The 12931-nt window shown below is 48.1% G+C and overlaps 1 protein-coding gene across 2 annotated transcripts in view; it reads left to right on the forward strand.

The window, feature by feature from the left end:
* The window catches only part of GSAP (gamma-secretase activating protein), a 2819616-nt gene that overhangs the window by 2383741 nt on the left and 422944 nt on the right, over positions 1-12931 (forward strand). For both annotated transcript variants that reach the window (XM_069628052.1, XM_069628053.1), the window contains exon 27: positions 4798-4917. In XM_069628052.1, the coding sequence (XP_069484153.1) occupies positions 4798-4917 (120 nt within the window). The remainder of the gene's footprint in view (positions 1-4797; positions 4918-12931) is intronic.

Below are 12931 nucleotides of genomic sequence, written 5' to 3' on the forward strand. Positions count from 1 at the left end.
CACGATCTCCGAAAAATTTGGGATAAAGCGTCTGTAAAAATTCGAGAGACCCAAGAACTTTTGTATATCCTTAGGGCTGCTGGGAGTGGGCCATAGAAGTACCGCCTTCACCTTCTCGGGATCCATCTGAACTCCTTCTTTGGAGAGAATAAAGCCTACGTAGGGAACAGACGAAGATTTGAAGATGCACTTTTCTGGCTTTAACAATAGATGATTCTCTTGTAGTCTTCTTAACACCTGCTCAACGTGTCTGTGGTGTTCGGCCGGAGAAGAAGAGAAGACAAGAATGTCGTCAAGATAGACTACTACAAAAGAGTATAGCAGGTCTGAGAATATCTTGTCCACGAACTGTTGGAAAACCGCCGGGGCGTTTACCAATCCGAAGGGCATCACTCAAGATTCAAAGTGTCCCAGAGGAGTTCTGAAGGCGGTTTTCCACTCGTCTCCCTCCTTGATTCTCAACAAATGATAGGCACCTCGAAGGTCGAGTTTGGTGAAAATGTTAGCCCCTTCAACTGCTTCCAGTATTTCCTTTATAAGAGGCATGGGATATCTGTCTCTTATAGTCATACAGTTCAAACCTCGATAATCAATACACGGTCTCAATTCGGAGGTCCCTTTCTTGGGTACAAAGAACATAGATGCTCCGGCAGAGGAGCGTTACTCTCTGATGAGACCGTTCTGAAGGTTTGCGTCCAGATATTCCTTAAGGGCCCTTCTTTCTGGGAGAGACATGGGATACATTCGGCCAAAAGGAACGGAAGTACCTGGTTTTAACTCAATGGAGCAGTCTTCGGGCCGATGAGGAGGTAAAGAGCGTGGTAGTTCGTCTTCAAAAAGTTCTGCGTATTGTTGGTAGCAGAGCGGCACCATCTGCACCACTGAGGCGGATTTAGGAGTAGGGATTCCCTTACCAGGAACCGGATTGGTCTGGAGAAGGCAGGAAGAAGTACAGAAAGAAGATGAAAAGCATATAGTGTTGGCTGACCAGTCTATAGTAGGATTATGCTTACGTAGCCATGGTATACCCAGTATTATAGGGAAGTGTGCGGCTCTTATCACATCGAAAACAATCTGTTCCTGGTGTTGAAAAAGAAGCATAGTAGCGGGTATGGTTTCTTGTACAATGGGCCCGGAGGAGAGTGGAGTTCCATCCACTCCTTCTACGGGTAAGGAACAGCTCTTTTGTAGAAAAGGCACCCCCTGATCTTGAGCCCACTGGACATCGATGAAATTACCCGCAGCACCACAGTCCAACATAGCCAAGACCTCAACGGTGGGATTGGGCTCGAAAGTGAGATGAATGGTGAAAACCAACAATCTGTTATCTTCTATAGCCTTCTGACAAGTAAGGTTGCAGGGATTGATCGTCTCTGCCCGGTTCTTATCCATGCTCAAGACCGAGGAGAAGCGTTTCCCGAACGTCTTGGAGGTACTTCGGGGCAGTTCCGGAGCAAATGCTTAGAAGATCTACAGTACATGCAAAGACTCAGATCTCTACGTCTCTTTCTCTCCTCTGGAGTCAGGGGGCCTCTAGTAGTTCCGATCTGCATCGGTTCTTCAGTCTGGCTCCGATTAGGAAGAGGAACTGGAGTAGTACTGGCAGAAGGAAGGTTTCGGAACCTCCTCCTTTCTTGTCTTCGCTCTTGAAGTCGGTATTCCAGCTGAAGAGTCAGAGTCACTAGTTCTTGGAAGGAGGTCGGACAAGCCACTCTGGCTAGCTCATCTTTGAGATCGTCATGGAGTCCCCGGCGAAAGAGGGTTTGTTGAGCAGAGTCAGGCCATCCTGCATCCTTTGCCAGTCTGATGAAAGCAGAAGCAAAAGTTTGAACATCTTGATTCCCTTGGCGAATGTCCAAGAGGGCTTCATAAGAGGAAAACTGAACCTCAGGTCTGTCGAATCTGGCTCTCATCTGTTGGGTAAACAGGGAATAATCGTTGACTGCTGGATCGGATTGGGATATCAACGGTGTGGCCCAAGCCAAGGCGTTTCCGACGAGATTAGTAACAAGGAATCCAACCCTGGACCTGTCTAGTTCTTAGGCCTTCGGTCTAAAAGTGAAATAGACCATGCAAGCATCCAGGAATTCCTTCAAATGCTTTGGATTGCCATCATATTTTCCAAAAGAGAATGACTGTGGCGGCAAGCCGCCCCGAGTATCATCTCGTACTGCGATCTGCTGTCGTAGACTGACATTTTCGGTTCGGAGATTCTGTACTTCAGTCTGAAGGCCTTGGATAGCAGCTACCATCTCCTGGATCTGTTCTAGGGAGGCCATGTTGACTTGTGGGCGTTGCAAACTGTCAGAATCGGAAACTACCACCCCCGAAAGCTCCTCACCTGACTCCTTAGAGGAATCCTCCTGGGTAGATGTCTTTGGTCTTCTTCTCCCCTCCTTCTTGATCTCCTGCGGGTCTTCGTCCGTCTTGGTGCTCTTCCTTCCCTTTTTGTCCTTCTTGCGCTCGTAGAGATAGGGACGAGCTCCGCTTGAGGCCACCCTGGCAGTGGTAGGAACAAGCTGTCAGGTGGACCCAGGGGATCCAGTCCCGTAACGTCAGGGAAAAAGCCAGTGACGGCAGAAGAAACCCTGTTAGATGGCGAGTCCTTGCTGGCAGGGAGTGTGTCGGAAGTGGAGGAGGCCGGTGAATGGTATTCAGAAACAGTACTTGAATCCAAGTATTACCGGACAAGGTAGGCTGATGTCGAAAGGGATTGGTAGAGAGTCCTCTGCGATCCAAGGAAGGCAAAAGCGGAGGCTGCACACGAGCAGTCAGGAGGGAAGGTAAGGCTATAATGCAGGTAAGCGTGAAAGAGGGAGAGAGCTGTACAGGAGAGCGAGAGAGAGTGGAGAATGAGAGAGCGAACAGAAGCGGGAGCGAGCAAGGAGGGGAGAGAGAGAGAAATAGTAAGGGAGAGCGAGCGGGAGCAAAAGCGGGTGAACAAGAGTAAAGAATCTAGCAAAAGCGAGAGAGAGAGCAAGCGGGAGCGAAAGCGGATGAACAAGAGTAAGGAATCAAGCGCCAGGGAGAGAGAGAGAGAGCAAGCCACAGAGAATAGCGAAGGGGCGCGAAGGATAGCTTTACAGTACGGAACCCCGTACAAAAGGAAAGAGCTGAGAAACAGGGAAAGCCGAGACGGGCTGAGTACTAGGTAGAAAAGTATCAAAGGACCAAGCTCAAGGAGCAGCACTGCAGGCGAAGTTAGCGAAAGGCTGACAATGCGAGTTGCAACGCACAGCGTTGTGGGCGTGGCTACCTTTTAAAGGAAAAGGACCAAAAAGACTAGAACGGTAAGGACCGCAAGGTGCCTAAGTAAGCCTCCATCTTTTCCACAGTGTCCAGGGTCGCGTTGTGACAGGTTCTTTATTCACTATTCCAGTCATGGCCCAATTCCTGTAGGGCCTTCTCAATACATTTCTTCCAATTCCCTTATTTGTCCCAGATGCACTCATATTCCTTAAGGCTGTTGTCTCTTAAAACAGCCTTCTTAGTTGCAATCACGTCATCCAGGAGAGTTAGTGAGTTGCAAGCATTGTGCTGCAAACCTCTGTTTTTACGTTTTGTTCAAGAGAAAGTTTCTCTCAAAGTCAAACCTGCCTTCCTTCCTAAAGTAGTTTTGGAGTTTAACCTCTCTCAATCTATTGATTTGTCTGTCTTTTACCCTCCACCACATCTCTCGAAAGAGGAAGAACGGTTCCACCGTCTTGACCCCAAAAGAGCGTTAAGCTTTTATGTTGCTCATACATCCGAGTTTCGGAAGACTGACCAGTTGTTCGTGGTCCATTCTTTATCTCGTAAGGGTCTCATTATAACCAAGCAAACCCTATTGCGTTGGATTATTTTGTGTATATCCAAGTATTACCAGTCGGCGGGCAAGGAGCTTCCACCAGGCACCAGGGCACATTCAACCAGAGGGGTTTCAGTATCTACAGCCCTACTGAGGGGAGTTCCTGTTAGGGACATATGTCAGGCAGCTACATGGTCGTCTTTGCATACATTTACCAAGCATTATGCTTTGGATGTTGCACATGGGACTGATGCACGGATCGGTAGAGCAGTTCTGCAGAATCTGCTTGTTTAACACTTTCTGCCCTCCTCCGTTATTCTAACTGCTTGGGGAATCTATCAAGATGATGAATCTGCAGAAGAAAAGCAATCCATTGAAGGAGAAATTCCTTACCGTAATGAGCTTCCTATGGATTCTTCTCCCGCAGATTCCTCATCGCCCCACCCATCGATCCCCGCTCAGAAAGTCCTTGTGGCTCGACACTTCTGCCTGAGCAAGAAGACATGTGATAATGGCTCTAAGATGACCGCGTCTATCTTACTGATCACTTGTTTTTAAATTTTTTTAATTCCCTTTATTCTAATCTCTAATTCTGTGGGGTCTCCCCTTTGGGATGTATCCCATTGTTACATTGTTACATTTTTACATGCTGGTTAACCTCCCTCCCGTTGTTTTCCTCCGCAGCGTTCAGGCACGGGGGAAAAAAGAGGGGAACTAAAGCATGGGGCATAGTGACGTGCTAGATTTACGAGGCCTGACGTCACTTCCGGAGCCGACGATCGAGCACCGAGCAAGACGGATTGACGGCCGAGTCAAGGTCCACTACTCCCCATGTCGAAAAAGTTTCTGAGCAGCAAGGCTGGAGGAGGATATCTATCAAGATGAGGAATCTGCGAGACAAGAATCCATAGAAAGATCATTACGGTAAGTAATTTCTCCTCCTAAGCAGTGCATAACTCCTCTTTGATTTGGAATTGTGCACAGTACTGATGTATCCCTTTTCTTTTAAGGTTTTTACACTCTACACACTGCCCTTGGTGTTCGATGTCTACCTTTGTGCACTTTTCTGCATTATATCGATAATGGAGTCTTACTTCTCACTGAAACATGCGTGACAAGACTTCTGAAAGGTAAGCAGGTTTAAGATCAGGAATTCAATGTGGCTGGGCAGTTGAAATGATTTTAAATCCTTTTTTCATATGCAATGTCTGTAAGCTTATACCATGGATTTTTTAAAAAAAATGTTCAATTGGATTTTGTACTGTTATTTTTATTCTGTTTGTGGTTTATGGATAATTTGTTTCCTAATAAACTTATTATGAATGAAATTATTTTAAAGTTGATGGCTCAGATTTTCAAAAGTCCTACATTTCTGCTTTCAAGGTAGATGTGAATTCCTAACCCCCTCAATTTCACTACTCTCATCCTCAACTTAACACTATAGATCTGTCCAACACAAGCACACAAACAGTTTTGCTGCAAATTACCTCTGTGATATCTTTTATGAGGTCATGTGGAGGGAATTTGGTGGGAAATCTGGTTGTATAGCTACATTAACTGGTGAATTTTGAAGTTTGAGATTTTGCTTCTTAACAGTTACTTTAAATGATGTTTTGTTATGGGAGGTCTATAGTTCCCTTTGATTTGTTGACATAACACATTCCTTCTGCTAAGCCAGGTACCTTAAATATCTCATCTAAATACCACCCACGATAGGCTGCTGCTGCAAGTGGCCTTGATTCGACTTTGGTCGCTCTGAAAATGGCCTTCCAGTACCTGTATATCAGATCTATCCACCAAAAATTGACAGTTTAAGGGAATTTTCATGAGTTTTGTAATTAATTAAAATAAGAAATCTTAATTATACCACAATCTGTTTACTCGACTTGTGTTGTGAACATCTACCACAGCATAATGGTGCAATTTGTGTTTGCTGTAGTTGGGTTGTATCCTTGTATAAAAACCTGTACCTGTTCCCCTGACCTTGAGTAGTGCACATCTTCATTGACCTGTGCCTAGTTTTTATTTTCTGTATAAGTAAGCATATACATTTCTGTAATTAAGCATTCTGCAATTCATTTGTGTCTCAGTATGTGTGAAATGTTTCATCTTTGCTCCCAACAAATCCGAATCTAAGATCAATTTCTGACACTTTTATTTGTTAAATACTGTCTTGGTGTTAGTGAACTCTGTGCTGGTGTTCTGCCAGAAGTTGAAGGCACTGATTCTGCTGTATGGCGCGTAGATTTTGTATGCCGAGTTTTGCTTTTCAAAATGCTGCACACCTTAATTAGGTTGTTGGGTGTGATTATGGTGCACTGTTACAAATCTTCATAACTATAGGTAAACTTTCTTCAACAAGCATCTTACATGAATAGATATACAGCACACACTGTACTGTAATTAGGATGTTATTATAATTAAATGGACAGAACTTGTTTATTATTATTATTTAAATGTGCTTTGGTTCAAATAAACCTTTCACAGCAATAGATTATAAAGAGTTTTTACATAATTTGAAATTTCATTAAACATTGGAAATAACTGTTTTACAATACAATCACTCAAGAGACGTTAAAATTAAACCTATAAATTTGACAGCAGCAAGAGCCAGCAAAACTTCATTTCCTGAAAGGAGCATAGACCAAAACTAATCAGTGGTTAAAAAAATCCACATCATGTAAATATTTACCAAATAAAGAGCATTTGAAAATGAAGCCACCATCACACTCACAGAATAAATGTTTCCAAGAATCCAAACATGCCAACAGAACCTGGAAATGCATCGTCTTGAGTTGGTGGTGCGACTGAATGATTATAATTTCACCAGTAAGTAAAATATTAAGTTGGAAAAAAGTCTCAAAAAATTCTCTTTATAACGAGCATTGGGCAATTTTCACAAATAAGTTGCTAAAAAACCCAGCTTCTTTATCTCAAGGTGTTTATACAACTTATATTTAGATATGGCCTCCGAAGTGTCCAACCAATCGAATTCCCATTGCTTTTTTTTTCACCAAAAGGAGATTGGAGATGAACTTAGTACAGTCAAATCCAAGTGCATTCAAGAGACTGGTGCATCTAATATTGTACTCTTAACGTCCCGTTCCCTTTCCTCCATATTGTACGGGTTGTCCCTCGCTAGGGACGGGAGACAGAACCTTTTTCAGCAGAAAAAACCTTCTTCCCCTTTTAAATTTAGAGGCGCGCGGGGGCACGTCCCTGGGAGCATGCACTTGCCTGACTCCGCCCGCCGGCGCCACTCCTCAGTCCCCTTTTCCGCGTTGACGGCAACGGGCCGATTTCACCAGCGCCCCCGGTTTTGGCTTCAGCCATGTAATACCATGCGCTCTTCCCCGGATATTCTTCTCTCTTTTCTTTTTCTTTTCAATGATGCCGTGCTCCTCCCCAGCGCATGTCGACTTCAGCCGGCTTCAGCAGATGTCCAGCCTGCGAGGGGCTCTTCCTTCCGTTCGATCCCCACACTTTTTTCCTCCACTGCCTTGGCCCTGACCATGGCTAGGAAGGTTGTACCGCGTGCGAGGCACTGACTCCACGTGCACTGAAGAGCAGGCTAGCTCGGTGGAGGGAGCTCTTCCAAGGGTCGACTCCGGAGGACTTAAAGGACTTTGTCAAACATCGATCAAGGCCCAAGACAAGGCCTCTATTAACCATCGCACCCCGTAAGGGCGACTCCTTCTCAAGGAAGCGCCCGAGCGGGAGGAACCTCTCGCGTTCTCAAACCAGCACACGTATCGAGGCTAGTCCAGCTACTGGCCTCAAGGCCGTGGGGTCTCCGAATCCTTCCGGGTTCAGTGCTGAGGGACCGCAAGGTTCTTGTACCGGGGTTACACCTGAGGGGCAACGCACTAGTACTGGCATGATGCCCGAGGGGTGCCTGTACGCAGAACTACCGGCACTTCTGCCGAGGGCAATACTCCTTCCAGGCCTCGGCCTGAGGTGCAGGGTAGGCCTCATGCTCCAACACCAAACATCTTGGACGAGGCTGGGCCCTTTGAGTCAGGCACCATGACTCTGGCACGTGGCACGCAGCTCGACAAGATGGCCGCCGCGCCAGACAAAATGGCTGCACGTCCGATGTCCCTCTTAGGAATGGAGCGGGTGGAGGGAACGAGTCACAAGGTGGGACTGGTGTCAACCAGGTACGTGGCCTACAGTTTATCCATCAGCAGTGCAGGGCAGGTATCCACTGCACGCCAGGCAGTGTGTGCCCCGGCAGCCGTCAGCCACTCGGTCAATATCACCTGCCACCTCTTCAGCCTCCGAAGACAGGTTCTTCTAAAGGTTCAGAACGCTGATGAGAGCCTCTCAAATGGGGGCCATCCTTCGGGATGCTATCAGGGACATCCTCCCTCCGGTCACTCCACCGGCACCCATAGTCATTCCTCCTATGGCTCAGGCCCCAGTGCAGCCCCTGTTGGCTCATCCAATTCCGGTTCCCCTACCTCCCACAGTACAGGCGGTTCTGCACCAGCCTTTACAGCAGCCACCGGCTCCGGTCTCCACACCACAGCCCACGGAGCCCAGTACTCCAGCTCCGGAGCTTCTGGACACTCGGGTGGACACACATGAGGAGGAGGACCCCGACACACCATCCTCCGCCAGGGCCTTCCACGAAAGCCTTGTATGTTTGGCAGAATATTTGGGCCTTCCTCAGCCTGAAGTCGAGCAGCCCGAGGAGGCGGTCTTGGCAGAAGTCCTCACCCTAAGACCCCCCTACCAGAACGGGGATCCCGATGCAGAAAGACGTTGTTTCCCTGGCCAAAAAGGGGTGGCTCAAGCCACACTCTGCTCGGCCCAACCTGTCAATCAGTGCCTCAACGCCAAGTATAGGCAGATGGAGGGGGATACACTCTTGCTTTCGGCTCATACACAGCTGCACTCCTCGGTGAATGCTGCAGCATCACTCTATTCTAAGCCTCAGTCATCCTCGGCAAGCTCGTCCTCAGTGCTGCTGGGCAAGGAGGAGAAGATCTTGGAGGCGTACGGGAAAAAGTTCTACTCCAACGCCTCTTTGCACCTGCGTCAATCCACCAGCGATGCCATGCTGGCAGCCGTTAACCAAAGGCTTTGGCAGGAAATAGCTGACTTCCTCCCGGAACTTCTGGTGCAGAGCCAAGCGCGCTTCATTGCGGGCCTAGTAGAAGCCAGGCTGGTAGTGCAGGACATCATGGAGTCCACCGAGGCCCACAACAATACCTCTGGCCAGGCCATCTGCATCGCCACAGACATGAGAAGTACAGCCTGGCTCCGGGCTACTAAGTTTAACCCTGATGTCCAGGAACGCATATAGGACCTTCGTTTCGAGGGTAGTGACCTCTTTCACTCCGCCATGGATGAAAAATTAGATAAAGAACAACAGCTTGCAAGCCGCAAAATATTTATTTATTCTTACTAAGGCCACGCCCAAGGCGTACACCCAGTCACATCAACGCTCCAAACAAGGGGCAGGCGTTTGGCGGATTCCGGGGCTTCCAAGAACAGAGGTCCTGACAGCCTGACTGTTCCTTGAGCCAGCACTGGCAGAAACAACAAAAGGGGGGTGTGTAAAGGCTTTTTCCAGTCCCCCTCTTCCGCAACAGCCTCAGCGGGAAAGAAGGCATGACGTGTCCCCTTGGGTCCACGTGTCTCCGGTGGGGGCCACGCTTACCTTTCACGTGCAATTTTGGCACCAGAACTTTTCGGACACCCTGATCCTATCCGTAGTCTCCATGGAATACCACCTACCGGTCCCTTTCTCTCCTCCCTCTCTCAGAGATTGGGACAGCAACTCTGTTGGCGGAGATCTGGTCGCTCGTCGAAAGCCAGGCAATAGAAGAATTCCCAGCCTCTGAGAGAGGATTGGGCTTTTATTCCAGGATTTTTGCCATAAAGAAGAAGAATCAGGCTGGCCTGAGAGTTGTGTTGGACCTTTCAAACCTCAACCTCTGCCTTCCTCTGCAAAAAATCTAGCCGGTTACGCCGGCACTCATTGCGGAGACACTGGACAAGGGAGACTGGATGTACTCCCTGGATCTGAAGGACGCATATCTACATGTCCCGATTTGGCAGCCGCATCATTCTTTTCTGCGGTATAGGATCATGGGCTGCCATTTCCAATACAAGGTGCTACACTTTGGCCTCAACTCATCCCCCAGGATATTTACCAGGTTAATGAATGCAGTGGCAGCCCTCCTCAGGGCCCAGGGCCACCACGTCTACCCGTACTTGGACAACTGGCTCATCAAGGCCACATCTCCGGAGGCGGTTCACAATACCTCCTCCGCACTTATGAACACTTCCACGACCTGGGGTTTACCATCGACCTCAAGAAATCTCAGCTGCAGCCTACGCAGATTCTTACCTGCCTGAGCCTCATCTGGGACACAAGCTCCGAGAGAGTCTTTCCCTCTTTCCCACACAAGACTCAGGATGATGAGATTACAGCTGCACTTCGCAGCCTCATGGAATCAGGAGAAGGGCTCCCAAGCGGAGCGGTCAGCATTCCTCCTTTTCTCCAATCAGACCTCACGTGGTGGTCCGCAACATGTGACAGGACAGGCCCTACCGGCAGCCGGCCCCTCAGGTCACCATCACTACAGACTCCTCCCTAGAGGGCTGGGGTGCCACTCTGGGCAGCCACAGAGACCTGGGAGTCTGGACTTGGCAGGAGCAGCAGTCCCACATCAATTGGCTGGAGCTAAAGGCCATCTGGCTGGCTATAAAGGCCTTTCTCCCTCTCATTGGGGGCAAGGTAGTATTTATCCAGATAGACAACTCCACCAGCATGTACTTTGTCAACAAGCAGGGGGGTATCAGGTCCCCTCCACTGTGCAACCTAGCGATCAGCATGTTTGAATGGGCACTGGAGAATGATATCTACCTCATGGCCGTCCACCTCTCGGGGTAGTCCATCCTGGAGGCGGACAGGCTCAGCAGACTGGGAGCGGACAATTACGAATGGAAATTGAACGACCTGGTACTGAAGGAGATCTTCCTCAGATAGGGGCACCCCCAAGTGGATCTGTTTGCCTCACGGGGCAAATGGAAATGCCAGCAGTTCGCCTTGTGGCAGGGTCAAGGCCCCGGCTCCCTGGGCGACTCATTCCAGATGCAGTGGTACGGCATGACGGTGTACGCCTTCCCGCCCACATCCCTGGTCCACAGGGTGATCTGCAAGATAAAGGAGTCTTGTCACCTCAGCATCATTCTGATAGCTCCATGGTGGCTGGCGAGACCCTGGTTCTCCGAGCTTCTCAGCCTATCGGACAGACCACCCATTCACCTACCGCTGGGACCAGCTCACCTCCTGGCCCAGCAGGGGGGCAGAGTAGTCCACCCTGCCCCGCACAAACTAGCCCTTGCAGCGTGGTTCCTGAGCAGGTCACGCTGTAACACTTGAGCCTCTCACAGGCTAACCTAGAAATGATTCAGGGCACCAGAAACAAGGCTACTAAGAGCCAATACAAGAGCAAATGGTCCAGGTTCTGCCTTTGGGCCGACTCTAAAGAGATTGACCCCCTTAAGTGCACTTTGGATGATGTTCTCTCCTTCTCGACACACCTTGCCCACTTTGGCGTGCAGGTGGACAGATGGCGCACCTATTTGGCAGCCATAGGGGTTTATCGGAATTCGGAGGAGGGCATGTTCTCCTCCTCCAACCTGGTGGTCAAGCGACATTTGGCGGGCCTCCACAGACTCTGAAAGGGGCCCCTAGGGGTCCCTCGTGCTATGGAAACAAGGCAATAACCATACATGAAAAGATGCGCCAGACACAAGGTTCAAATTCCCAATGCTAGGGTTTATTGCAAGCAAAAATAGTATCAATTGGCCAATTCTGATCTCACGCCCCGCGAAGTGGGTTTCCTAGACCTCGAGGGACGCAAGAGAGCGAATTACCTACATCAGTTACATATATACAAAATGCATATCATACAATCAGCAATGTCATGTTTAACACCCCTCTTTATTAAGTTCCTTTGAACTCGGGATGACGGTGGACATATCCGACGAATATGACGATTATGACACTTTCGATGTCTATTCTAGTAACAATGTGCAATTAGAAAGTGCAGAGGCATCTTTTAGTTGTTGAGCAGAACACGGTGGTTCTGTTCTTGGAAGCAAGCTGCACACGGGGGAAGAGCCACATTCCAAGCTTTGCTATCTATGAGTACTATTTGTGTCCTGGGAGCCGATACGTTCTAAAGGGTTTTGCGAAGGGGGGCCGTAGGAAGAGCATAATTCAAGCCTTTAGCTGTTTTATTCTAACATATTCTACCATCGTACGAGACTGGCTGGCAGCTGTGAAGTGATTAAATGCCCTGCAGCTCTCTCCCAAGGCTACAGAGAGGGAGCGTGGGCATTCCTCTCTGGGCTACTCATGAGGAGTTTCAACAAACTCTTCAGTCCCGCGACCTTGTCCTTTCATATTCAGACAACAATGTTAACAGTTTAGCAGAGTAAGCAGAATTCGCAAGCTGCAAAGCAGTTTTAGACAGAAAGCAATGAGCAGTGGTTAACAAGAAAAATGGCGATTCTTGCTACGTTTAAAATGGCCACTTTTTGGTCAAGCATAGCAGTTTATATTTCTATAATTCGGTGCATAAAACGGTTGGCCTATGGCCATCAAGTTACGTCTGTCATTCAAATGAAGGGTATTCATTTTTCCAGATTGACAAACCCTCTATTTGGCCGTATGCCAAACGTCTTATTCATTCATTGTATCCTCCTCCGATGAGGATAAGTCTGGGGTATCTATGTCTGAACCATCTTCATCATTAATGTCTATAGCCATGAATTGTTTTACTGTTTTTGTTTCCTCAGTGTCTCTGTTATTTCGGCCATGCGTTTGTTTTCCTCTCGACACCATGTGCATACCTCCCTTAGTACATCCATCAGTTATTTCAGTGCAAACTATTGGTAAGCATTTGTATGCAACAGCAGCATGTTATGAGTATGCCAAGTACCATTATTAGTATAGAAATTAACTTCCATCCCCAAGACCGCAATAATCCCCAAAACCAGGATCCTATCCCCCAACCCCCTTCTTCAGTAGAGAGTGTGGAACTTATGACATGTAATTTCCGAATCGCTTTAAATATCGTAGGGGAGTAATCATCTATATACACACAGCATGCAGTTTTT

The sequence above is a fragment of the Ambystoma mexicanum genome, chromosome 12 (genome assembly GCF_040938575.1).
Source record: "Ambystoma mexicanum isolate Mex_15411 chromosome 12, UKY_AmexF1_1, whole genome shotgun sequence".
NCBI classification, from domain to species: domain Eukaryota; kingdom Metazoa; phylum Chordata; class Amphibia; order Caudata; family Ambystomatidae; genus Ambystoma; species Ambystoma mexicanum.